General features: G+C 44.7%; 1 protein-coding gene across 2 annotated transcripts in view; it reads left to right on the top strand.

Moving 5' to 3' along the window:
* The window catches only part of lamb2 (laminin, beta 2 (laminin S)), a 172,283-nt gene that overhangs the window by 114,176 nt on the left and 33,485 nt on the right, over positions 1-24,622 (top strand). Inside the window, exons 21-24 of one of the 2 annotated variants that reach the window (XM_087994029.1) lie at positions 3,027-3,056; positions 5,508-5,732; positions 12,256-12,473; positions 17,952-18,048. In XM_087994029.1, coding sequence (XP_087850155.1) covers positions 3,027-3,056; positions 5,508-5,732; positions 12,256-12,473; positions 17,952-18,048 — 570 coding nt within the window. The remainder of the gene's footprint in view (positions 1-3,026; positions 3,057-5,507; positions 5,733-12,255; positions 12,474-17,951; positions 18,049-24,622) is intronic. The other variant, XM_087994030.1, reaches the window with a different exon arrangement.

Here is a 24,622-nt window from a genome sequence, read left to right as displayed (position 1 = left end):
CTGGGCAAGAAAGACAGGACACATTGATAGGGTTTCTCAGCAGAAGGTGTTATTATCCTGTAACTGAGTTTACAGTGATTAAAACACCTTCATGAAAGGCTGATGTGAGACTAACAATTCACAGAACACAATATTTTACAAACACAATATTCCAATTTATTTTTCTTCTCTCCCTCATTTCTTTCATTTCATCTCTCCTCATTTTATCCCATTTGTTTGATTTCACAATCCAATTTCTTATTCACCCTCCCTCCATCTCATTTTTCTTTTTACCCTTGTTCTTTGCTGTTTTCTCACATTCTTTCTCTCTCTATCCCTCTCTCTCTCTCTCACACACACATTTCACACTTCTCTGACAATCACAGCTTGGTATGGCACCTGTTCTGCCCAAGACTGCAAGAAGTTACAGAGAGTTTTGAACGCAGCCCAATCTATCACACTAACCAACTTTCCATCCACCGACTCCATCTATACTTCTCACTGCTTCGGGAAAGCAACAAACATCACCAAAGACTCCTCTCATCCCAGTTATACTCCCTTCACCCTCTTCCATCAGGCAGAAGATACAGAAGTTTGAAAACATGTACCAACAGATTTAAGAACAACTTCTTCCCCACTGTTATCAGATTTATGAATAGACCTCTCAAATATTAGGGTTGGTCTTTCTCTGCATCTTCTCCATTGCGTAACAGTATAATTTGCATTTTGTCCTATCACTCTGATGTACTTATGGATGGTATGATTTGTCTGGATAGCATGCAAAAAATACTTTTCACTGTATCTTGGTACATGTGACAATAATAAATCAAACCAAATCACCTTTCTGCATTTTATGGGATAACATGATCAATGTCCCCAACCCCGAAATACCATGACTCAGCTCCGCTGAAAGGACCGTGGGAGCTGCCCATGGGTTTTAAATACAGCCTTGCAGTCATTTAACGGTCAGCGGGGTGGAAGGCCTTCCTCAGAGAATTTCCAGGTCGAGTGGATATTTCGACCACCTGCAGCATATAAAATAGCAGCAAGGGCAATTTGTTTTACATTACTTCCTCAAGGAAGGTGGGCAGTGCTGGATTGTACTCTTTGCTACCTTCCCCCACCCTCCTCTCTGACCTATCACCTCCAACCCCACCACCACCCCACACCCCCACCCCCCACCCCCATTTATATCTCTACCCAGGAGGCTCCTTGCCTCCATTCCTGATGAAGGGCTTTTGCCCAAAATGTCGATTTTTCTGCACCTTTGATGCTGCCTGATCTAAATTGCTGGATGAGTCAGCTTTTACTGTCTATCCCTAATTGCCCACAGATCTACAGTCTCAGAATGACAGATTTCCTTCCATTAAAGACATTAGCGATGACTATGGTTAGTGGTTATATGGTCAGCACAAGGCTAGCTTTTCATTCCAGACTTTGTATTGAATTCAGATTTCACTAGCTGCTGCAATGGGATTCAAACCAATGTCCTCAGCACTTCAGCATGGGGTCCAGATTATTGCTCCAATGACAATGCCATTATGGCACGGATTCCCCCCTGAGTGTTTGTAGGAGCCATATCACAGTGAGAGTCAGTCTGTGTGGGACTGTACCCCAGTGAGAGTCAGTCTGTGTGGGACTGTACCCCAGTGAGAGTCAGTCTGTGTGGGACTGTACCCCAGTGAGAGTCAGTGTGTGTGGGAGCCATACACCAGTGAGAGTCAGTGTGTGTGGGACTGTAACCCAGTGAGAGTCAGTGTGAGTGGGTCTGTACCCAGTGAGAGTCAGTGTGTGTGGGACTGTACCCCAGTGAGAGTCTGTGTGTGTGTGTGTGTGGGACTGTACCCCAGTGAGAGTCAGTGTGAGTGGGTCTGTACCCAGTGAGAGTCAGTGTGTGTGGGAGTGTACCCCAGTGAGGGTCAGTGTGTGTGGGAGTGTACCCCAACAAGAGTCAGTGTGTGTGTGTGGAAGTGTACCCCAGTGAGAGTCAGTTATGTGGGACTGTACCCCAGTGAGAGTCAGTGTATGTGGGACTGTACCCTAGTGAGAGTCAGTGTGAGTGGGTCTGTACCCAGTGAGAGTCAGTGTGAGTGGGTCTGTACCCAGTGAGAGTCAGTGTGTGTGGGACTGCCTCCCAGTGAGAGTCAGTATGTGTGGGACTATACCCCAGTGAGAGTCAGTGTGTGTGGGAGCCATACCCCCGTGAGAGTCAGTGGGTGTGGGACTGTACTCCAGTGAGAGTCAGTGTGTGTGGGACTTGGACCCAGTGAGAGTCATTGTGTGTGGGACTGTACCCCAGTGAGAGTCAGTGTGAGTGGGTCTGTACCCAGTCAGAGTCAGTGTGTGTGTGGGACTGTCTCCCAGTGAGAGTCAGTATGTGTGAGACTGTACCCCAGTGAGAGTCAGTGAGTGTGAGACTGTATCCCAGTGAGAGTCAGTGTGTGTGGGACTGTCTCCCAGTGAGAGTCAGTGTGTGTGTGGGAGTGTACCCCAGTGAGAGTCAGTGTCTGTGGGAGTGTACCCCAACAAGAGTCAGTGTGTGTGTGTGGAAGTGTACCCCAGTGAGAGTCAGTGTGTGTGTGTGTGTGTGGGACTGTCCCCCAGTGAGAGTCAGTGTGTGTGTGTGGGACTGTACCCCAGTGAGAGTCAGTGTGTGTGTGTGTGTGGGACTGTACCCCAGTGAGAGTCAGGGTGTGTTTGTGGGACTGTACCCCAGTGAGAGTCAGTGTGTGTGTGTGTGTGGGACTGTACCCCAGTGAGAGTCAGGGTGTGTGTGTGGGAGTGTACCCCAGCAAGAGTCAGTGTGTGTGTGGGACTGTACCCCAGTGAGAGTCAGTCTGTGTTGGACTGTACCCCAGTGAGAGTCAGTGTGTGTGTGACTATACCCCAGTGAGAGTCGGTGTGTGTGGGAGCCATATCCATAGAGTTGAGCAGTTAAGAGTGAACTGAAATTTTGAAACATTTAGCTTTCTATAGATTCATCTCAAGCTCTTGCCCCTCTCCAGCCTCCTGCCTTAATTTACTGTTATAATGTTTCTCACACCCAGGGGTGGTTAAGCGATCTGGTGGATGGCACCGTAAGTAATTATAGTTTTTTAGTGATCACGATGCCATGCATGGCTTGCCCTTTTGTGGTAATTACCTGGCTCACTGGCCTCTATAGTTCAGCTTTAACAAGAAAGTCGTTTTTTTGTCGGTTCTTTCTCCAAAGGGGTGCACAACCTTGTGGGAAAAGACTTTCAGGAATATAACATATATCTTTTACAACCTCAGTGTTCCAAATGCTTCACAGCCAATGAAGTATTTTGAGTCGTAGACACTGTTGTTTTGCAGAAAAATGCGGCAGCCAGTTTGAACACAGCAAACTCCCACAAGCAGCCATGTGGTATCTGGTCAGTTCAGAAGACTGCTGGCCCATTGGGACCCATTATGTCTGAGAGGAAGCCTGTGCCAACTCTCTCAGTTCTGCCCTGGGACTGTCACGTCTCTGCAGCAGGTTTGGAATGCCTTCCCTCCTGTCTCAGAGGTGTCACTGCCATTCGATGAGCCAGAATCTTCACTTGCTGTGTTGAAACATTGATCTCCCATTCACCGAGCAGCAGCCGTGTTTGAAACTCAACAACAGGAAGCATTTTGAGGGGGTAAAAGAAATCTTTGGCTTGCAAACAAATAATTATATGCAGTCTGAGTTAGTATACTGATAAACTAAAAATCTAAAAATTTATTTAACATTTTCTGGTACCAATTTACCATCTTAATTGTTTTTTAAAAAGAACATAACAGGATTTTAACTAATCCAAGTACTTGATATATAAAAAAAATTATGAAGATGGATGTGGATTTTGATATTGTCTTCTGTAGTAACTTAACATCTCACTCCGCAGTTATCCCAATAATTTAGGCAGGAGAGGAGGTTGACTACTCTTGACTTCATGTCAACTTTTAAAGAATGTGGTATTCAAGAGCCCAATAACATTAAAATATATCAGTATCAATGGGAAAGCTCTCTGCTGGTTAGAGTCATACCCAGCACGTAGGAAGATGGTTGTGGTTGGTGGAGGTCAGTCATCTCAGCTCCAGGACATCTCTGCAGGAATTCCTCAGGGTAGTGTCCTAGGCCCAACCGTCATCAGCTTCATCAATGACCTTCCTTCCATCATAAGGTAAGAAAAGGGGTCAGTTTAAATTTGTTCAAATGCAACAAGACTTGGATAAAATCCAGACTTGGGCTGACAAGTGGCAAGTAACATTTACGCCACACAAATGCCAGACAATGACCATCTCCAACAAGACACAATCTAACTACCACCCTTTGACATTCAACGGTGTTACCATCACTGAATTCTCACTATCAAACTCTTTGTGGTTACCATTGACCAGAAACTTAACTGGACTCACCACATAAGCACAAGAGCAGGACAGAGGCTATGAATACTGCAGTGAGTAACTCCTCACTTGACTCGCCAAAGCCTGTCCACCATCTACAGGCACCAGTCAGGAGTGTGATAGAATCCTCCCCACTTGCCTGGATGGGTGCAGCTCCATCAACACTCAAGAAGCTCAACATCATCCAGGACAAAGCAGCTGCTTCATTGGCACCACATCCACAAACACCCACTCCCTCCCCCACCGACGCTCAGTAGCAGCAGTGTGTACTATCTACAAGATGCACTGCGGAAACTCACCAAAGATCCTCAGACAGCACCTTCCAAACCCTGCTTCCATTTAGAAGGACAAGGACAGCAGATACATGGGAACACCACCCCTTGCAAGTTCCCCTCCAAGCCACTCCCCATCCTGAAATGAAAATGTGTCATTGTTCCTTCAGTGTGGCTGGGTCAAAATCCTGGCATTCTCTGCCTAACAGCATTGTGGGTCAACCTACAGCATGTGATTGCAGCAGTTCAAGAAGCTGGCTCCTACTAACTTCAAGGGCAACTACAACAGGTGATAAATGCTGACCAGCCAGCAACGCTCATGGCCCACGAGTGAACAGAAGAAATGGTGACATGAGAGTGATTGCCCTTGATGTCAAGGCCACATTTGGCTGAGTGTGGCACCAAGAAGCCCGATTCGGTGGCAAAACTGTCTGTTGTTTGAAGCCATACCTAGTAAAGAGGGAGATAGTTATGGCTATTGGTTAACAAACATCTCAGTCCCAGGACAATACTACAGGCCTTCCTCTGGGTTGTTCCTAGGCCTAAACACAACTGGTTCATTAATGTCCTTTTCAGGGAAGAAATTCAGCCATCACTGACTAGTCTGGCCTACATTTGATTCCAGTTTTATATTAACATAGTTGCTTCTATCTACTCTCTGAAGTGATTTAGCAAGGTGATCAATTTTCTCAAAGCCTGAGCCATTGTTCAAGGAGAAAGCCCATTGCTAATCTCTCAGGGTACATCGTGCTGGTGAATGAATGCTGGGCTTACCAGTGACACTCAAATAATGAGAACAAACTGTTAAAGTTAGAGACAAGTAAATCATTAAGAAAAATGTTGAAGATTTTGCTTTATTTTTGATGACAGGTTCTCGATGTGAAGAATGTGCACCGGGTTACTATGGTAACCCCTTGCTACCGGACGGTAGGTGTTTGCCCTGTATGTGCCACAACAATATCGATGTCAACGATCCTCAGTCATGTGACCGACAGACGGGTCAGTGCCTAAAATGTCTGTACAACACGGAGGGGGCTCGCTGTGAACATTGTCGCCTGGGTTACTATGGTGATGCCTCTCGACGCAGCTGCAGAAGTAAATTTTACGTTTTATGTTTCATAAGGAGAATTGTTTATGTGTAATCTGTGTGTTTTCCTGAGGGAGCTGATGGTGCAAATTCAACAATAAATTTCAAAGGGGAACTGGATAAGTACTATAAAGGGAAAGATCTGCAGGACTAAGGTTAAAGAGCAGAGCAGTGCTCAGAAAGCCTGCCAAAAGGGCAATTAGGAAGATGGTTGCGGTTGTTGGAAGTCAATTATCTCAGCTCCAGGACATCTCTGCAGGAGTTCCTCAAGGTAGTATCCTAGGCCCAACCATCTTCAGCTTTATCAATGACCTTCCCTCCATAAGGTCAGAAATGGGGATGTTTGCTGATGGTTGCACAATATTCAGCACCATTCGCGACTCCTCAGATACTGAAGCAGTCCATGTGCAAATGCAACAAGATCTGGACAATATCCAGGCTTGGGCTGACAAGTGGCAACTAACATTTGTACCACACAAATGCCAGCAATGGCCATCATCAATAAGAGACAATCAAACCACTGCCCCTTGATATTCAATGGTGTTACTATCACTGAATCCCTACCAGACTAGCTATAGAAATAAATAGCTACAAGGGCAGGTCACAGGCTGGGAATACTCCAGCATGTAATTCACTCCTGACTCCCCAAAGCCTGTCCATCTCCTACAAGGAGAAAGCGAGGACTGCAGATACTGGAGATCAGAGTCAAGAGTATGGTGCTGGTAAAGCACAGCAGGTCAGGCAGCATCCGAGGAGCAGGAGAATCGACGTTTTGGGCATTAGCCCTTCATTGGGAAGGCTTTTGCCTGAAACATCAATTCTCCTGCTCCTCGGATGCTGCCTGACCTGCTGTGCTTTTCCAGCACCATCACCTACAAGGCACAGGTCAGTAGTATGATGGAATACTCCCCACTTGCCTGGATGGGGGCAGCTCCAACAACACATGAATCTCAACACCATCCAGGACAAAGCAGCCGAATCACATCCACAAGCATCCACTCCGTCCATCACTGACGCTCAGTAGCAGCAGTGTGTGTACTATCTACAAGATGCACTGCAGAAATTCACCAAAGATTCTCAGACGACACCTTCCAAATCCACAACTACTTCCATCTAGAAGGACAAGGGCAGTGGATATACACAAATATCACCCTCAACAAGTTCCCATCCAAGCCACTCACATAGAACATAGAACATTACAGCGCAGTACAGGCCCTTCGGCCCTCGATGTTGCGCCGCCCTGTCATACTAATCTGAAGCCCATCCCACCTACACTATTCCATGTACGTCCATTTGCCTGTCCAATGACGACTTAAATGCACTTAAACTTGGCAAATTTATTACCGTTGCAGGCAAAGCATTCCATATCCTTACTACTCTCTGAGTAAAGAAATCACCTCTGACATCTGTCTTATACCTATCTCCCCTCACTTTAAAGTTGTGTCCCCTCGTGTTTGCCGTCCCCATACTTGGAAAAAGGCTCTCCCTGTCCACCCTATCTAACCCTCTGATTAGCTTGTATGTCTCTTGTATGTCACCTCTCAACCTTCTTCTCTCTAACGAGAACAGCCTCAAGGCCCTCAGCCTTTCCTCATAAGACATTCCTTCCATACCAGGCAACATCCTAGTAAATCTCCTCTGCACCCTTTCCAAAGCTTCCACATCCTTCTTATAATGCGGTGACCAGAACTGTACACAATACTCCAAGTGTGGCCATAACCTCCTGGTTCCGGAACTCAATCCCTCTATTAATAAAGGCCAAAACACTGTATGCCTTTTTTTAGATTAGATTAGATTAGATTACTTACAGTGTGGAAACAGGCCCTTCGGCCCAACAAGTCCACACCGACCCGCCGAAGCGCAACCCACCCATACCCCTACATTTACCCCTTTAACCTAACACTACGGGCAATTTAGCATTGCCAATTCACCTGACCTTCTTAACAACCCTGTCAATCTGGGTGGCAACTTTCAGGGATCTGTGTACATGGACACCGGGATCTCTCTGCTCATCTGCACTCCCAAGAATCTTACCATTAGCCCAGTACTTTGCATTCCGATTACTCCGTCCAAAGTGTATCACCTCACACTTGTCCTCATTAAACTCCATTTGCCACCTCTCAGCCCAGCTCTGCATCCTATCTATGTCTCTCTGCAACCTACCACATCCTTCGTCACTATGCACAACTCCACCGACCTTAGTGTCGTCCGCAAATTTACTAACCCACCCTTCTAAGCCCTCATCCAGGTCATTTATAAAAATGACGAACAGCAGTGGCCCCAACACCGACCCTTGCGGTACGCCACTAGTAACTGGACACCAAGATGAAGATGTCTCATCAACTACAACCCTCTGTTTTCTTTCAGCAAGCCAATTACTGATCCAAACTGCTATGTCTCCCACAATCCCATTCCTCCACTTTTTGTATAATAGCCTACTGTGGGGAACCTTATCGAATGCCTTGCTGAAATCCATATACACCACATCAACCGGTTTACTCTCATCTACCTGTTTGGTCACTTTGTCAAAAAACTCAATAAGATTAGTTAGGCACGACCTACCCTTCACAAAACCGTGCTGACTGTCCCTGATCAGATTATTCTTTTCTCGATGGTTATAAATCCTATCTCTTATAACTTTTTCCAACACTTTACCAACAATTGGAGTGAGACTCACTGGTCTGTAATTACCAGGGTTGTCTCTACTACCCTTTTTGAACAAGGGAACCACATTTGCTATCCTCCAGTCCTCAGGCACTATTCCTGTAGACAATGATGATTTGAAGATCAATGCCAAAGGCTCGGCAATCTCTTCCCTTGCTTCCCAGAGGATCCCAGGATAGATCCCATCCGGCCCAGGGGACTTGTCTATTTTCACACTCTGCAGTATTTCTAATACCTCTTCCTTGTGAACCTCAATCTCTTCTAGTCTAGATGCAAGTATCTCTATCTTCCTCGCCAACATTTTCATTTTCTATAGTGAACACTGTCGAAAAATATTTATTTAGTGCTTCCCCTATCTCCTCTGACTCCACACACAACTTCCCACTATTATCCTTGATTGGCCCTAATTTAACTCTCATCATTCTTTTATTCCTGACATACCTATGGAAAGCCTTTGGGTTAACCCTGATCCTATCCACCAACAACTTCTCATGTCTCCTCCTGGCTCTTCTGAGCTCTCTTTTTAGGTCTTTCCTGACTTCCTTGTAACCCTCAAGCGCCCTGAGTTTTCACATTTTGTTCTAACATAAGCCTTCTTCTTCTTCTTGACCAGGGATTCCACTTCCTTAGTAAACCACGGCGCACGCGTTCGATATCTTCCTCCCTGCCTGACAGGTACATACTTATCTAGGACACACAGGAGCTTTTCCTTGAATAAGCTCCACATTTTTAATGTGCTCATTTCCTTCCCCATTCTATGCTTCCTAAATCTTTTCTAATTGCATCGTAATTTCCCTTCCCCCAGCTGTAACTCTTGCTCGGTGGAGTACACCTATCCCTTTCCATCTCTAAAATAAACCTGACAGAATTGTGATCGCTATCTCCAAAGTGCTCACCTACTTCCAAGTCTATCATCTGGCCAGGCTCGTTACCCAGTACTAAATCTAAAGTGGCTTCGCCCCTTCTAGGCCTGTCTACATACTGTGTCAGGAAGCCCTCCTGCACACACTGGACAAAAACTGACCCATCTATAGTAGTCGTACTATAGTCGTACTATAGCCTTCCCAGTCAATATTTGGATAGTTGAAGTCCCCCATGACAACTACCCTGTCTCTCTCACTCCTATCGAGAATCATCTTTGCTATCCTTTCCTCTACATCTCTGGGACTATTCGGAGGCCTATAGAAAACTCCCAGCATGGTGACTTCTCCATTCCTGTTTCTAACCTCAGCCCATACTAACTCAGTTAACGAGTCCCCAAACATCCTTTCTACAACTGTAATATTGTCCCTGATCAACAATGCCACACCTCCCCCTCTTTTACCATCTTCTCTGTTCTTACTGAAACATCTGAATCCCGGAACCTGCAACAGCCATTCCTGTCCCTGCTCTATCCATGTCACTCACCATCCTGACTTGGAAATATATCATCATCCCTTCAGTGCCACTGGGTCAAAATACTGGAATATCCCCACTATCTATGCCTCTCATAATTATGTAGACCTCTATCAGATCTCCTCGTAGCCGCTGTCTTTCCAGTGAAAACAATCCTAGTCTTTTTAACCTTTCTTCATAACCAACACCCTCGGAACCAGGCAACATGCTGGTTAGCCTTCTGTGCACTCTCTCCAAAGCTTCCACATCCTTCTGGTAGCGTGGTGACCAAAACTGCACACAATACTCCAAATGCAGCCAAACGAGAGTTTTATATCGGTGCAACATGGTTTGCCGACTCTTGTACTCCAGACAGAGGTTCCCCTGCCTCTCCTCCAACCGAGTTACTGCATCAGGTGCTCCCAATGTGGTCTTCTCTACATCGGGGAGACCGAACGTAAACTTAGGGAACGGTTCACCGAGTATCTCAGCCGGGCCCACAGGGGCTGACCAGACCTCCCAGTCACCGCCCATTTCAATTCCCCTTCCCACTCCCTCTCCGACAGGACCATCCTTGGCCTCCTCCATTTCCACAATGAACCACAGCGTAAATTGGAGTAACAACGCCTCATCTTCCGCCTGGGCAGCCTACAGCCTGGAGGACTCAACATTGAGTTCTCCAATTTCAAATAACCTCCCTTCCCATCTCTCAACCCCCTTCCCAGCCCCTCCCCATCCCTGCCACCAACCAGATTCATTCCTCCCACTGACCAACCAAATCGCATCCTCTACCTGTCTTCACCTATCCTCACCTCACCATTCTGCCCCCGCTGCCCCCTTTTGCTGCAGTTCCCCATACACCTACCCATCAGTCCTGAAGAAGGGTTAAACCTGAAACATTGACCTCTTCCCCTCCTAATGCTGCCTGGCTTGCTGTGTTCTTCCAGCCTCCTGCTTGTCTACTTCTTAATCACCTTGGCCACCTGTGTTGCTGCTTTTAGGGAACTGTGCACATGCAAGCCCAAATCCATCTGTATGTTCATGGTCCTAAGGGTTCTGCCATTTACAGTATAATTCACAGCTAAAGTTGATCTTCCAAAATGCATCACTTCACATTTGTCTGGATTAAACTCCCATGTGCTATTTTCTGTGCCCAAGTTGCCAATCTATCTATATCCTGTTGTATCCTTTCACAATCATCAGCAGTACCATCAACTCCACCGATCTTTGTGTCATCTGTAAATGTACTAATCAGACCACTCACATTTTCTCCAGATCGTTTATATATACAGGTTGTTCTGCTATAACATGCATTTCTTTAACATGAATTCACTACAACATGACTGATGAATTGGGGACACTGTTTCTAAAGCATGAAGTTTTAAAGCATGTATTGGTTATAATGCGATTCCAGTCCCATTAGTTTGCTGCTATTACACGATTTTCTTATAACATGGGATTGCACGAGGACAGAACTACTGCATTATAGTAGAACTGACTGAACTACAAAAAACAGAGGAACTAAAATTAATTGCTGCAGAACACCACAAGTTACTGGTCTCAACACCCTTCCACCATTACTTTCTGCCTTCTATGACCAAACCAGGTCATCATCATCTAGCAATTTATGGCAACAAAGTTAGATTTATAACTCAAGAATTACTACAAATTCCTTGACAATTTGTGCCATTCTGCTGTTACCCTCATGAAAATGGGAGCTTGTCATCATCGCCCATAGTGTTTCGGGGTGTTGGTACATTAGTCAGGGGTAAATGTAAAGTAATAGGGGAATGGGTCTAGGTGGGATACTCTTTGGAGAGTCAGTGTGGACATAATGGGCTGAAGGGCCTGTTTCCACACTGTAGGGATTGTATGAAATCTATGATAACTTTCCTGTGAATTCCAAAAAATTGCAGTGTTTATATATTGACAACTCAGGTTACTGTGAAGAACTCTCAACCTTTCTCCTCGTCTGGGGTGTGGTGACCCTCAGCTTAAACCACTATTCTATTGAGAAAGCAACCATCTGATCAGGGAAGACTATGGCAACTGGACAAACTTTACCCATCATCGCAGAAAGTTAGGGCTCGAACTTGACAATATAACTCATGCTCCTGCAGTGTCACTCTACTTTTCTCCTGTTTCTTAAGTAAATTTTTCTTTCCCTCTCTTTGATTTTCTATCTGCACCTGACTTGAGTCTAAATCAGCCTATTTCCTGCTCCACCATTTCTGTTCCTTCTTCAATCCTTAAATCTTATTGCTGCCAGATGCCTCCAGACCAGCTGAGTTTCTCCAGCAATTTCTTTTCTGTTCCTAACTTCCTGGAAATGTTCTGAGGTGTCTCATTATATTCAGGTTCGGGACCAATATATTTGTAACATGCGACAAATTGTAAAATTAACGTTTTAAGTTGAGTAAAAATTAGATAATTAATTGATAGCCTTTTACTCCATTGCTTTTACTAAGTAATGCTTTTTGTTGCTTGGCACAGAGTGTACCTGTAATCATCTGGGTACCAGGCCTGATCAGTGCCCATCAAAGGATGAGTGTGCATGTGATCGAAGCACAGGCCAGTGCTCCTGTCTGCCGAATGTGATTGGCCAGAACTGCAATCGCTGTGCTCTAAACTACTGGAATCTGGACAGTGGGTCAGGCTGTGTGCCCTGTAGATGTACCAGTATCAACTCCTTCACATCCAAGTGTAATGAGGTGAGTCAGGTGAAAGCATAGTTGCCACAAAATGTAAATTCAGACTGGACAACACTCAACTGATATACAACATAGAACATAGAAAAGCACAGCACAAAACAGGCCCTTCAGCCCACCATGTTGTACCGAGGATTATTCCTAATCTAAAATAAAATAACTTAACCTATGCACCCCTCAACTCACTGCTATCCATGTGCATGTCCAGCAGTCGCTTAAATGTCCCCAATGACTCTGCTTCTGTCACCACCGCTGGCAACGCATTCCATGCGTTCACAACTCTCTGCGTAAAGAACCTACCTCTGACGTCTCCTCTATACCTTCCTCCTAACACCTTAAAACTATGACCCCTTGTGCAGTCAATTCTGCCCGGGGAAAAGTCTCTGGCTATCCACTCTATCCATGCCTCGTATTATCTTGTATACCTCAATTAGGTCACCTCTCTTCCTCTTTCACTCCAGAGAGGAAAGTCCAAGCTTAGTCAACCTGTCTTGTAAGACAAGCCCTCCAGTCCAGACAGCATCCTGGTAAACCTCTTTTGCACCCTCTCCAAAGCCTTTGTATCTTTCCTATAGTAGGGCTACCAGAACTAGACACAATATTCCAAGTGTGGTCTCACCAGGGACTTGTAGAGCTGTAGCAAAACTTTGCAGCTGTTAAACTTGATCCCCCTGTTAATGAAGGCCAAAACACCACATGCTTTCTTAACAACTCTATCCACTTGGGTGGCAACTTTGAGGGATCTATAACACCAAGATCCTGCTGTTCCTCCACACTGCCAAGAATCCTGTCTTTAATCTTATACTCAGCATTCAAGTTCAACCTTCCAAAATGTATCACTTTGCATTTATCCAGGTTGAACTCCATCTGCCATCCCTTAGCCCAGCTCTGCCTCCTGTTTATGTCGTGCTGTAGCCTGCAGTAGCCCTCTATACTATCGATGACACCTCCAACCTTTGTGTCATTGGCAAATTTACTAACCCACCCCTCAACCTCCTCATCCAAGTCATTTATAAAAATGACAAAAAGAAGAGGCCCAAGAACAGAGCCCTGCGGGACCCCACTCAACACTGACCTCAGGCAGAATACTTTCCATCTACAACTACTCTCTGCCTTCTGTCTCCAATTCTGAATCCAGACAGCCAAATATCCCTGTATCCCATACCTCCTGACTTTATGAATGAGCCTACAACGGGGAACCTTATCAAATGCCTTGCTGAAGTCCATATACACCACATCCACTGGTCAAACTGCGTTGACCTGTCTTGTCAACTCCTTAAAGAACTCAATAAGATTTCTGAGACATGACCTGCCCTCACAAAGCCATGCTGATTGCCTTTAAAATTTAAAGATAGTTTAAAGATTAGGGGTACGCCATTTAGAACAGAGTTGATGAAAAACATCTTCACCCAGAGAGTGGTGGATACATGGAATGCTCTGCCCCAGAAGGCAGTGGAGGCCAAGTCTCTGGATACTTTCAAGAAAGAGATGGGTAGAGCTCTTAAAGATAGTGGAATCAAGGGTTATGGGGATAAGGCTGGAACAGGATATTGATTGTGGATGATCAGCCACGATCATAATGAATGGTGGTTCTGGTTCGAAGGGCCAAATGGCCTACTCCTGCACCTATTGTCTATAATCACTCTATGCTTTTCCAAATAGTCATAAATTCTATCCCTCAGAATTCTTTCCAAAACCTTGCTGACCACAGACATAAGACTGACTGGTTTGTAATTGCCAGGGATTTCCCTGCTCCCCTTCGTGAAAAGAAGAACAACATTCGCCTCCCTCCAATCCTCCGGTACGATTCCTGTGGAGAATGAGGAGGCAAAGATCTTCACCAGCAGCTTAGCAACCTCCTTTCTCACTTCCCGAAGCAACCTAAGATAAATCTGGTCTGGCCCTGGGGACTAATCAATCTTAATGTTTGCCAAAATTTCCAGCACGTCAACTTCATTAATCTTGATCTGTTCAAGCTTATTTCCCGGCACCTCAAAGTTCTCATTCACAACAAGGTCCCTTTCCTTCGTGAAAACCGAAGCAAGAAACTCATTTAGGGCTTCCCCGATCTGCTCAGGCTCCACGCACTAGTTCCCTCTGCTCTCCCTGATCGGCCCTACCTTCTCCCTCATCATTCTCTTATTCCTCACGTATGAGTAAAATGCCTTTGGGTTCTCCCTAATCCTTCTTGCCAAGCCTTTTTCGTGCCCCCTCCTGGCTCTCCTCAGTCCATTTCTGAGCTCCTTTCTAGCAAGCCCGTAATCCTCTAAAGCTGTGCTCGACTCTTGCTTCCTCCACCTTACGTAAGATGCCTTCTTCCTTTTGATGAGAAGGTCCATTCTCCTCTCAATTCTTCTCTATATCCTCTCCATTCTGGGATTATTCCATTCAGGTTAATACCACACGACTGCCCTGAGTCAGGAGGTTGTTGGTTCAGTCAGTCAGAAGGTTGTGACCTGCGTCTCTTTCCACTTGAGCACAAAGAATTCAGAGTGATACACCAAGTGCAGTACTGAGAGAATGTTAAAAAAAACTGAAAGAACTGTGGATACTGTAAATCAGAGACAAAAATAGAAATTGCTGGAAAAGCTCAGCAGGTCTGGCAGCATCTGTGGAGAGAAATCAGAGTTAACGTTCTGGGTCGACTGACCCTTCCCGAGAACCTCCTCAGTTGCCACACCTGCTGAGCTTTCAGCAATTTCTATTTTTGCCTCTGAGAGAATGTTGCAGTGTCTGAGAAGCTGTCATTCAATTCAGAATTTAAACTGAGAATCTCTCTAACTTCTAGGATGGATTTAAAAGATTCTGAAGATCAGGAGAGTTATCACTCGTGTCTTGGGCAATATTTATCCCAAAATCAACATCACACAAACAAATTATCACACTGCTGTCTGTAAGATCTTACCAGATCAAATTAGTTCCCATGTTCGCGAGTTTTGAGAAGATAGATTAGATTAGATTACTTACAGTGTGGAAACAGGCCCTTCGGCCCAACCAGTCCACACCGACCCGCCGAAGCGCAACCCACCCATACCCCTACCTTTACCCCTTTAACCTAACACTACGGGCAATTTAGCATGGCCAATTCACCTGACCCGCACATCTTTTGGACTGTGGGAGGAAACCGGAGCACCCGGAGGAAACCCACGCAGACACGGGGAGAATGTGCAAACTCCACACAGTCAGTCGCCTGAGTCGGGAATTGAACCCGGGTCTACAGGCGCTGTGAGGCAGCAGTGCTAACCACTGGGCCACCGTGCCGCCCACAAAGATTTGTAGCTCAAGTTGAGGTTCTGAATGTAGGTTTGCTCGCTGAGCTAGAAGGTTCATTTTCAGACATTTCCTCACTATACAGAAGAATCTTGATTATCCAAACGAGATGGGTGGACACTATTTCGTTCGGATAATTGATTATTCTATTCATTGATTCAATGCCTTTCCTCTGGGGCTCAGAATTTTCTATTAAGTCTGCTCCCTGTTCAGGAGACTAGGCAGCAGCACATTGCATGATAGCCCCCACCCTCATTTGCCCCCATCCACCCTCCAACCCCATTCAACACCACCACCCCCGCCTGCCCCCCCCAAGCCCATCCAAGTTCGCCAAGTAAATTGGATCCCATTTACTACCCTGGGAGAAAAAGAACAGGAAATGACATCACCATGGGAAATGACATCACCTACCCTAGGAAACTGAAACATATAAATAGAAAGCAGGTTACACCACCAGTGCTTCAGTCAGAGACTCACTGAGGATGTTACCTGGTATGGTGACGGAACGTCTGAAAACGAACCTTCCAGCTCAGTGAGCAAACTTAGTTCCCATGCTTCCGACATTACAATTTTATTTTAGAAGTGCTGGATTGCTGTAAAGCGTTTTGGCAGTCCTGCAGCCAAGAAAGGAGCTATATAAAAGTTCTTGCAATTTTTCAAGCCCACTTATGCAGATTATTCAGGCCAATGCTTGAGTTCAGTACTAAAGAACATTACATGGATAAAGGTGCCATCTTTCCGATGTGATGCTAAATCCTCTCTATATATCAGAGTGGTTATACATGTATATTTTAGCTGAGGAGCTCTATAATGACATGGTCAACATTTATTTTTCAATCTGGATCACTGAGGACAAATTTTCTGGTCTTTCTGCTCTAGATGTGGACATCACAGGCAAGTCCAAAAGCTGATTTGTTCATCCCTTATTGCTGTTGTGGTGGTGATGCTGAGCATGCATTTTGAATTACTGTGGACTGTGTGGTGAAAGGGTTCTTCAGTGATGTTAGATTCCTCAGAATTTTGACTCAGTGATGAAAAAATAGCCAATATACATTGTTCTGTGCATGCCCAAATTTATGACCTGTGCTCCTGAACAGCAGCAAGTGTTTAGCTGAAACATGTTCTATCACAATATCTCCCACATTACATGTAACTGCAAGTCCTGTCCCAATTCTAATCACAAGCTGCATTACTGGAGGATGTACAAGTGGAAATGGGAGAATCAAAGAATTTTGGAGATGCTCAGATGAGTCCAGCGACTAATTCCCAGAATTTCCCATAGAGCTGGATAGGGAGAGGTTTGTGGCACTGTCTACCTCCCATCATCTGTACAGAGAACCAGCCAAAGAGCAAAAGAAAAAATGGGAAGTGTTACGACATGGGGTACACCCCTCTGCTAATTTACACAGCAACACAAATGATTCACCCCATGTTGTAATCTATTAAAATTCGAGAGGCAAAGAACTATCCCAGAAGTCAGTATTTGAAGTAAAAATTAATAAATTTATTCTTTAAGTCCAACTGAGCATATTAAAACCAACAACTATTTACAACTCATTTCTCTTAAACCTATCTTTTACCTCCCATTCTACAACACTAGTTCGATTTAAAAAATCCTGAATAAGATTTACAAAAAAAGAATCACGTTTCAAAACTAGCCAGTTTTGCCGAATCCCCTTAGATTCTCCCCAGGTCAGTTTCGATGCTCTGCTGTGCAAACTCCTTCCACAGACAGGTATCTCTCAGAGAGCTCTTGAGCTAACAGCCTGCATGGGTTAGTCTTTTGGCAGTTCTCTCTCTAGATGTTCAAAATGTCCCGTTTTATACCCCAAAACATTGGATCATTTCATTGGTTTTAATATTACCAAAATACTAAATTCAAATTTGTTTCGATTCTGGTATCTTGGGCATAATTTAAACTGGCCGAAATTGAATTTGTTTTTGTCTTATGGCAACCCATCTGCTGCTAACTGTTTTGACCAAGTGTTCCATTGTTACCTTGTTCAGAACACTTTGTGCTGTGTCCAGCATGCCTTGTTGGTTTTCAGCTCTCTTAAAGGTACAGGACCTCTACACCTTCATAACAGAAGAAAGATAAGAATATGCCTGAAATTGTCATATACAGCACAGGTTATCTGAGAAACGGGATGAAATATTTCAAAGCGTAGTGGATTCGCTTCTGAGGTTGATTTTGTGTTTTTTTCTTTGCAGTTCACTGGCCAGTGTCATTGCCGCCCTGGGTTTGGGGGTCAGTTTTGCACAGACTGCCAGGAGAATTACTGGGGCAATCCCAATGTGCAGTGTCGAGGTGAGCAGATGTTTCTTTTCTTTCCCTCTACAGAGAATGTTCTCTTCACTCACAGGGCACGGGCTACAATTCGGAAATTGTAGACAGTTAAAATGGTGTCAGCTGAAGACTCAAATCTTGATCTCACAATCAAGTTGTACCTAAACTAGAGGGGCACTAATATCCTTGCAGGGAGATTTGCTATTGCCACGAGGGAGGCTTTAAACTAGTGAGGCAAGAGGATGGGAACCAAAGTAGTAGGTCATCATGGAGGTAAAAACAATGACTGCAGATGCTGGAAACCAGATTCTGGATTAGTGGTGCTGGAAGAGCACAGCAATTCAGGCAGCTTTTGCCTGAAACGTCGATTTTGCCTGTCCTCGGATGCTGCCTGAATTGCTGTGCTCTTCCAGCACCACTAATCCAGAAGATAGTAGGTCATCATGTAGAGTGTCTGTAGAGAAGAAAGGGGCTAAATCAAGTCTAGCACGAAGAACAGGCAGGACTAGATTAATGAACATAGCAGGACTAGCAGGCTGAAGTGCATTTATTTTAATACAAGGTAATAAAGACAGATCACATTAGAGGCTGAATTAGTACTAGGGACTATGATTACAGAAACCTGGTTGAGAGAAAGGCAGGTCTAGCAACTCAACTTTTAGATGATTCAGTGATAGAGAGGGATGTGAAAGGGCTGGATGGGATAGCATTACTGATTGCAGAGAATGTCACAGCTGTACTGAGAAAGGACACCTTGGAGGGCTCATCCAGCAAGACAATATAGGTAGTATTTTCAAAAAAGAAAGGTGCAATCACTATAATGGGAGTTATACCACAGGCCTCCCAATAGATATGTAAACAGATCATGGAAAGATGGAAATTCAACAGGGTTATAATAGTAGGTGATTTTAATTTCCCCAATCTTCACTGGGGCTCCCTTAGTGCCAGAGGCTTAGATGGGGCAGAATTTGTAGGTGCATCCAGGATGGATTCTTGAAACAATATGTAGATAATCCAACTAGGGAAAGGACCATATTAGACCTGGTTATCGGCGAATGAGCTTGGCCAGGTGATTGAAGCTTCAGTGAGGGAGCATTTTGGGAAGAGTGATCATAATTCTGTTAGTTTTAAGATAGTTGTGGAAAAAGGATAAGACTTGCCCTCGGGTGAAAGTGCAAACTGGGAGAAGGCTATTACAACAGTATTAGACAGAACTGGAGAAATTGGATTGAGGGAAGCTGTTTCAAGGTAAATCCACATCTGACATTTGGGAGTCTTTTAAATGCCAGCTGACCACTGTTCAAGACCAGCATGTTCCTGTGAGGATGAAAGATGACGATGGAAAGATTCGGGAACCTTGAATGATGAGAGATGTTATGAGTTTAGTTAAAAAGAGAAAGGAACAATTTATCAGGTTTAGGAAACAGAGGTCCAACAAGGCCCTTGAGGAGTATAAAAGAAGCAGGAAAGAACTTACAAACGGTAGTGGGGGAACAGTACAGAGTAAGCTTTATTTTCACTTTAAAAGAGTAGAGAAAGCTTTACTCTGTAGCTAACCCTGTGCTGTCCCTGTCATGGGAATGTTTGATGGACACAGAGTAGATAGAGCTTTACTTGCACTTTAAAATGAGAGTAATAAGTAAAAGTAAGTAAGAAAGTAAGAATAATTGAGTTTTAATAGTTGGGGATTTTAATTTTCCAAACAATGACTGGGACTGCCATGGTATTCAAGGCTTGGACGGTGAAGATTTAGTTGAATGTGTTCAAGAAAATTGTCTTTATCAATATGTAAATGTACATACTAGAGATGGATCAAACCTTGGCCTTTTCTTGGGAAACAAGGCAGGACAAGTAATTGAAGTGTTAGTAGGGGAAGACTTTGGGACGAGTAATCAGAATTCTATTAGTGTTAAAATAGTTATGGAAAAGGATAAACCTTCCATAAAGTTAAATTCCTTAAATGGAGTAAGGCAAATTTTAATGGTATGAGACAAGAACTTTCAAATATCGATTGGAGTAGACTGTTCACAGATGACTGACAAGTGGGAGGCTTTCAAAATGTGATAACAAGAATTCAGAGGCATTATGTTCCTGTTAGAGTGAAGGGTAGGGCTGGTAAGAGTAGGGACAATAGATAAATAAAGATACTGAGGTTCTAGTCAAGAATAAGAAAGAATCATATATTAGATATAAAAAACTGGTTTCAAATGAATCTCTTGAAGAGTGTAAAAAGTGTCGGGGCATTCTTAAGAGTGAAAACTTCTTAAGAGCAAAGAGAGGATGTGATAGCAGATACAGTTAAGGATAATCCAAAGAGATTCTACAAGTACATTAAGAGCAAAACAGCAATTGGAAAGAGAATAGGGCTCCTTTAAGATCAACAAGGTCAGCTATGTGTGGAACCATAGGAGATGGGACAGATACAAAATTAATATTTTGCATTAGTTTTTACTGTGTAGAAAAAAAATGAAAGTAGAGAACTCGGGGAAATAAATAGTGATGTTTTGAAAACAGTTCCTAATGAAAAAAAGGAAGTGCTGGAGATAGAGTCATCGAGTCATAGAGATGTACAGCATGGAAACAGATCCTTCGGTCCAACCTGTCCGTGCTGACCAGATATCCCAACCCAATCTAGTCCCACCTGCCAGCACCCAGCCCATATCCCTCCAAACCCTTCCTATTCATATACCCTCCAAATGCCTTTTAAATGTTGCAATTGTACCAGCCTCCTCTGGGAGCTCATTCCATACACATACCACCCTCTATGTGAAAAAGTTGCCCCACAGGTCTCTTTTATATCTTTCCCCTCTCACCCCAAACCTATAACTTCTAGTTCTGGACTCCCCAACCCCGGGGAAAAGACTTTGTCCATTTATCCTATCCATGCCCCTTATAATTTTATAAACCTCTATAAAGTCAACCCTCAGCTTCCGACACTCCAGGGAAAACAGCACCAGCCTGTTTAGCCTCTCCCTATAGCTCAAATCCTCCAACCCTGGCAACATCCTTGTAAATCTTTTCTGAACCCTTTCAAGTTTCACAACATCTTTCCGCTAGGAAGGAGACCAGAATTGCATGCAATATTCCAACAATGGACTAACCAATGTCCTGTACAGACGCAACATGACCTCCCAACTCCTGTACTCAATACTCTGACCAATAAAGGAAAGCATACCAAACACCCTCTTCACTATCCTATCTACCTGCGACTCCACTTTCAAGGAGCTATGAACCTGCACTCCAAGGTCTCTTAGTTCAGTAACATTCCCTAGGACTAGAACACATGAAGGTGGATAAATCTCCAGGACCTGATCAATGGTAACCCAGGATGTTGTGGGAAGGTAGGGAAGAAATTGTGGGATCCCGAGCAGAAATATTTGTATCATCTATAACTATGGGTGAAGCACCAGAGAATTGGAGGGTGACTAACTTATTGCCTTTATTTAAGAAAGGGTGTAGGGAGAAGCATGGGAACTACAGATCTGTCAGCCTGACATTGGCAATAGGTATGTTATTGGTCAGCTATTGATGAAGAGATCCAGCATCACCTCCAGTGAGCTAGCGCAGCCTTCGTTAGTCTGAGTAAAAGGGTGTTTGAGAGCAACAACATCAGATCCGACACCAAGGTAATGGGTTACATAGCTTTGGTGGGTTCCCGCTCTTCTATATGGCTCTGAGACCTGGACTGTCTACAGCAGGGACATAGAACATAGAACATAGAAGAATACAGCGCAGTACAGGCCCTTTGGCCCTCGATGTTGCGCCGATCCAAGCCCACCTAACCTACACTAGCCCACTATCCTCCATATGCCTATCCAATGCCCACTTAAATGCCCATAATGAGGGAGAGTCCACCACTGCTACTGGCAGGGCATTCCATGAACTCACGACTTGCTGAGTAAAGAACCTACCCCTAACATCTGTCCTATACCTACCCCCCCTTAATTTAAAGCTATGCTCCCTTGTAATAGCTGACTCCATACGTGGAAAAAGGTTCTCACTGTCGACCCTATCGAAACACCTAATCACCTTGTACATCTCTATCAAGTCACCCTTAAACCTTCTTTCCTCCAATGAAAACAACCCCAAGTGCCTCAGCCTTTCCTCATATGATCTTTCTACCATAACATCCTGGTAAACCTCCTCCGCATCCGTTCCAGTGCCTCCACATCCTTCCTATAGTATGGCGACCAAAACTGCACACAATACTCCAGATGCGGCCGCACCAGAGTCTTATACAACTGCAACATGACCTCAGGACTCCGGAACTCAATTCCTCTGCCAATAAAAGCCAGTACGCCATATGACTTCTTCACCACACTACTTACCTGGGTGGCAACTTTCAAAGATCTGTGTACATGGACACCAAGATCCCTCTGCTCATTCACACTACCAAGTATCTGACCATTAGCCCAGTACCCCATCTTTTTGTTACTCTTACCAAAGTGAATCACCTCACACTTAGCTACATTGAACTCCATTTGCCACCTTTCTGCCCAGGTCTGCAGCTTATCTATATCCCGCTGTAACCTGCCACATCCTTCCTCACTATCAACAACTCTACCGACTTTCGTATCATCCGCAAACTTGCTCACCCAACCTTCTAACCCCTCCTCCAGGTCATTTATAAAAATGACAAACAGCAATGGTCCCAAAACAGATCCTTGCAGAATACCGCTAGTGACGGCACTCCAAGATGAACCTTTGCCATCAACTACTACCCTCTGTCTTCTTCCAGCCAGCCAACTCCTAATCCAAACCTCCAACTCACCCTCAATGCCATACCTCCGTATTTTCTGCAGTAGCCTACCATGGGGAATCTTATCAAACGCCTTACTAAAATCCATATACACCACATCTACCGCTTTACCCTCGTCTACCTCCTTAGTCACCTTCTCAAAGAATTCAATACGGTTTGTGAGGCACGACCTGCCCTTCACAAAACCATGCTGACTATCCTTGATCACATTATTCCTATCCAGATGTTCATAAATCCTATCCCTTACAATTCTCTCAAAGATTTTGCCCACAACAGAAGTGAGACTCACCGGCCTATAGTTACTGGGGTTCTCCCTACTCCCCTTCTTGAACAAGGGAACCACATTTGCTATCCTCCAATCTTCTGGCACTACTCCTGTAGACAACGAGGACATAAAAATCAAGGCCAATGGCTCTGCAATCTCCTCCCTTGCTTCCCAGAGAATCCTAGGATAAATGCCATCAGGCCCAGGGGACTTATCTATTTTCACCCTTTCCAGAATTTCCAACACCTCTTCTCTACATACCTCAAAGCCATCCATTCTACTTAATTGTGACTCAGTATTCACATTGACAACAATGTCCTGTTCCTGATTGAATACTGACGAAAAGTATTCATTCAGTGTCTCCCCAATCTCTTCAGCCTCCACATGCAACTTCCCACTACTATCCTTGACTGGACCTATTCCTACCCTAGTCATTCTTTTATTCCTGACATACCTATAGAAAGCCTTAGGGTTTTCCCTAATCCTACCAACTAAGGACCTTTCATGTCCCCTCCTTGCTGCTCTTAGCTCTCTCTTCAGGTCCTTCCTGGCTACCTTATAACTCTCAATCGCCCCAATTGAACCTTCACGCCTCATCTTTACATAGGCCGCACTCTTCCATTTAACAAGGGATTCCAATTCCTTATTAAACCACGGCTCCCTCACACGACCCTTTCCTCCCTGGACCTCGAGGTGCTGGAACAGTACCACCAATGGTGCCTGTGCAAGATCCTGCAAATCCACTGGGAAGACAGATGCACCAACACTAGCGTCCTCGACCAGGTCAACATCCCCAGCACTGAGGCACTGACCCCTCCCCCTTGATCAGCCGCGATGGGCTTGGCATGTCATCTGCATGACTAACATGAGACTCCCCAAGTAGATGCTGTACTCCCAATTCCAAAACGGCAGGCAAGCCCCAGGAGGAAGCACTCCAGGGATATTCTCAAGGCCTCACCGGCAAAGTGCGGCATTCCCACAGACACCTGGGAATCACTGGCCCAAGACCATCCAAAGTGGAGGAGGAACACCGTTGAGACTTGCTGTCAGGACAAAATGGAAGCCAGGTGAAACAACGAAAGAAGTGCTGCCACACTAATGCCTGATCCACCCCTTCCCATGACCATCACCCGCCCCAAATGTAACAGAGTCTGTGGTAGCCACATTGGCCTGTGCAACCACCTATGGACTCACCCTGAGAGTGGAAGGGAGTCATCCTCATCTGCGTGGGACCGCCAATGATGACGATTATGGTAGGTAAGTTGTTGGAGGTGATTCTGAAAGATAGAATTTACATGCATTTGGAAAGTCGAGGATTGATTAGGGATAGTCAGCATGGTTTACTGCAAAGGAAATGTGTGAGTGTCAACAAACCTGATGAATTTTTTGAGGACATAATCAAAAAGACTACTGAGGGCACAGTGGTAGACGTTGTTTCCATGAATTTAATAAAGTCTTTGACAAGGTTCCATATGGTAACTGATTCATAAATCAGATCACATGGGATTCAGGATGAGCTTGCCAACTGAATGCCAAATTGGCTTGACAATAGGAGACAGGGTGGTGGTGTA

Source organism: Chiloscyllium plagiosum, unplaced genomic scaffold, assembly GCF_037043375.1.
Source record: "Chiloscyllium plagiosum isolate Xiang-an unplaced genomic scaffold, Cpla_swu_hap1 HiC_scaffold_14, whole genome shotgun sequence".
In the NCBI taxonomy this organism is placed as follows: Eukaryota; Metazoa; Chordata; class Chondrichthyes; order Orectolobiformes; family Hemiscylliidae; genus Chiloscyllium; species Chiloscyllium plagiosum.
This window is presented reverse-complemented; position numbering and strand designations above follow the sequence as displayed.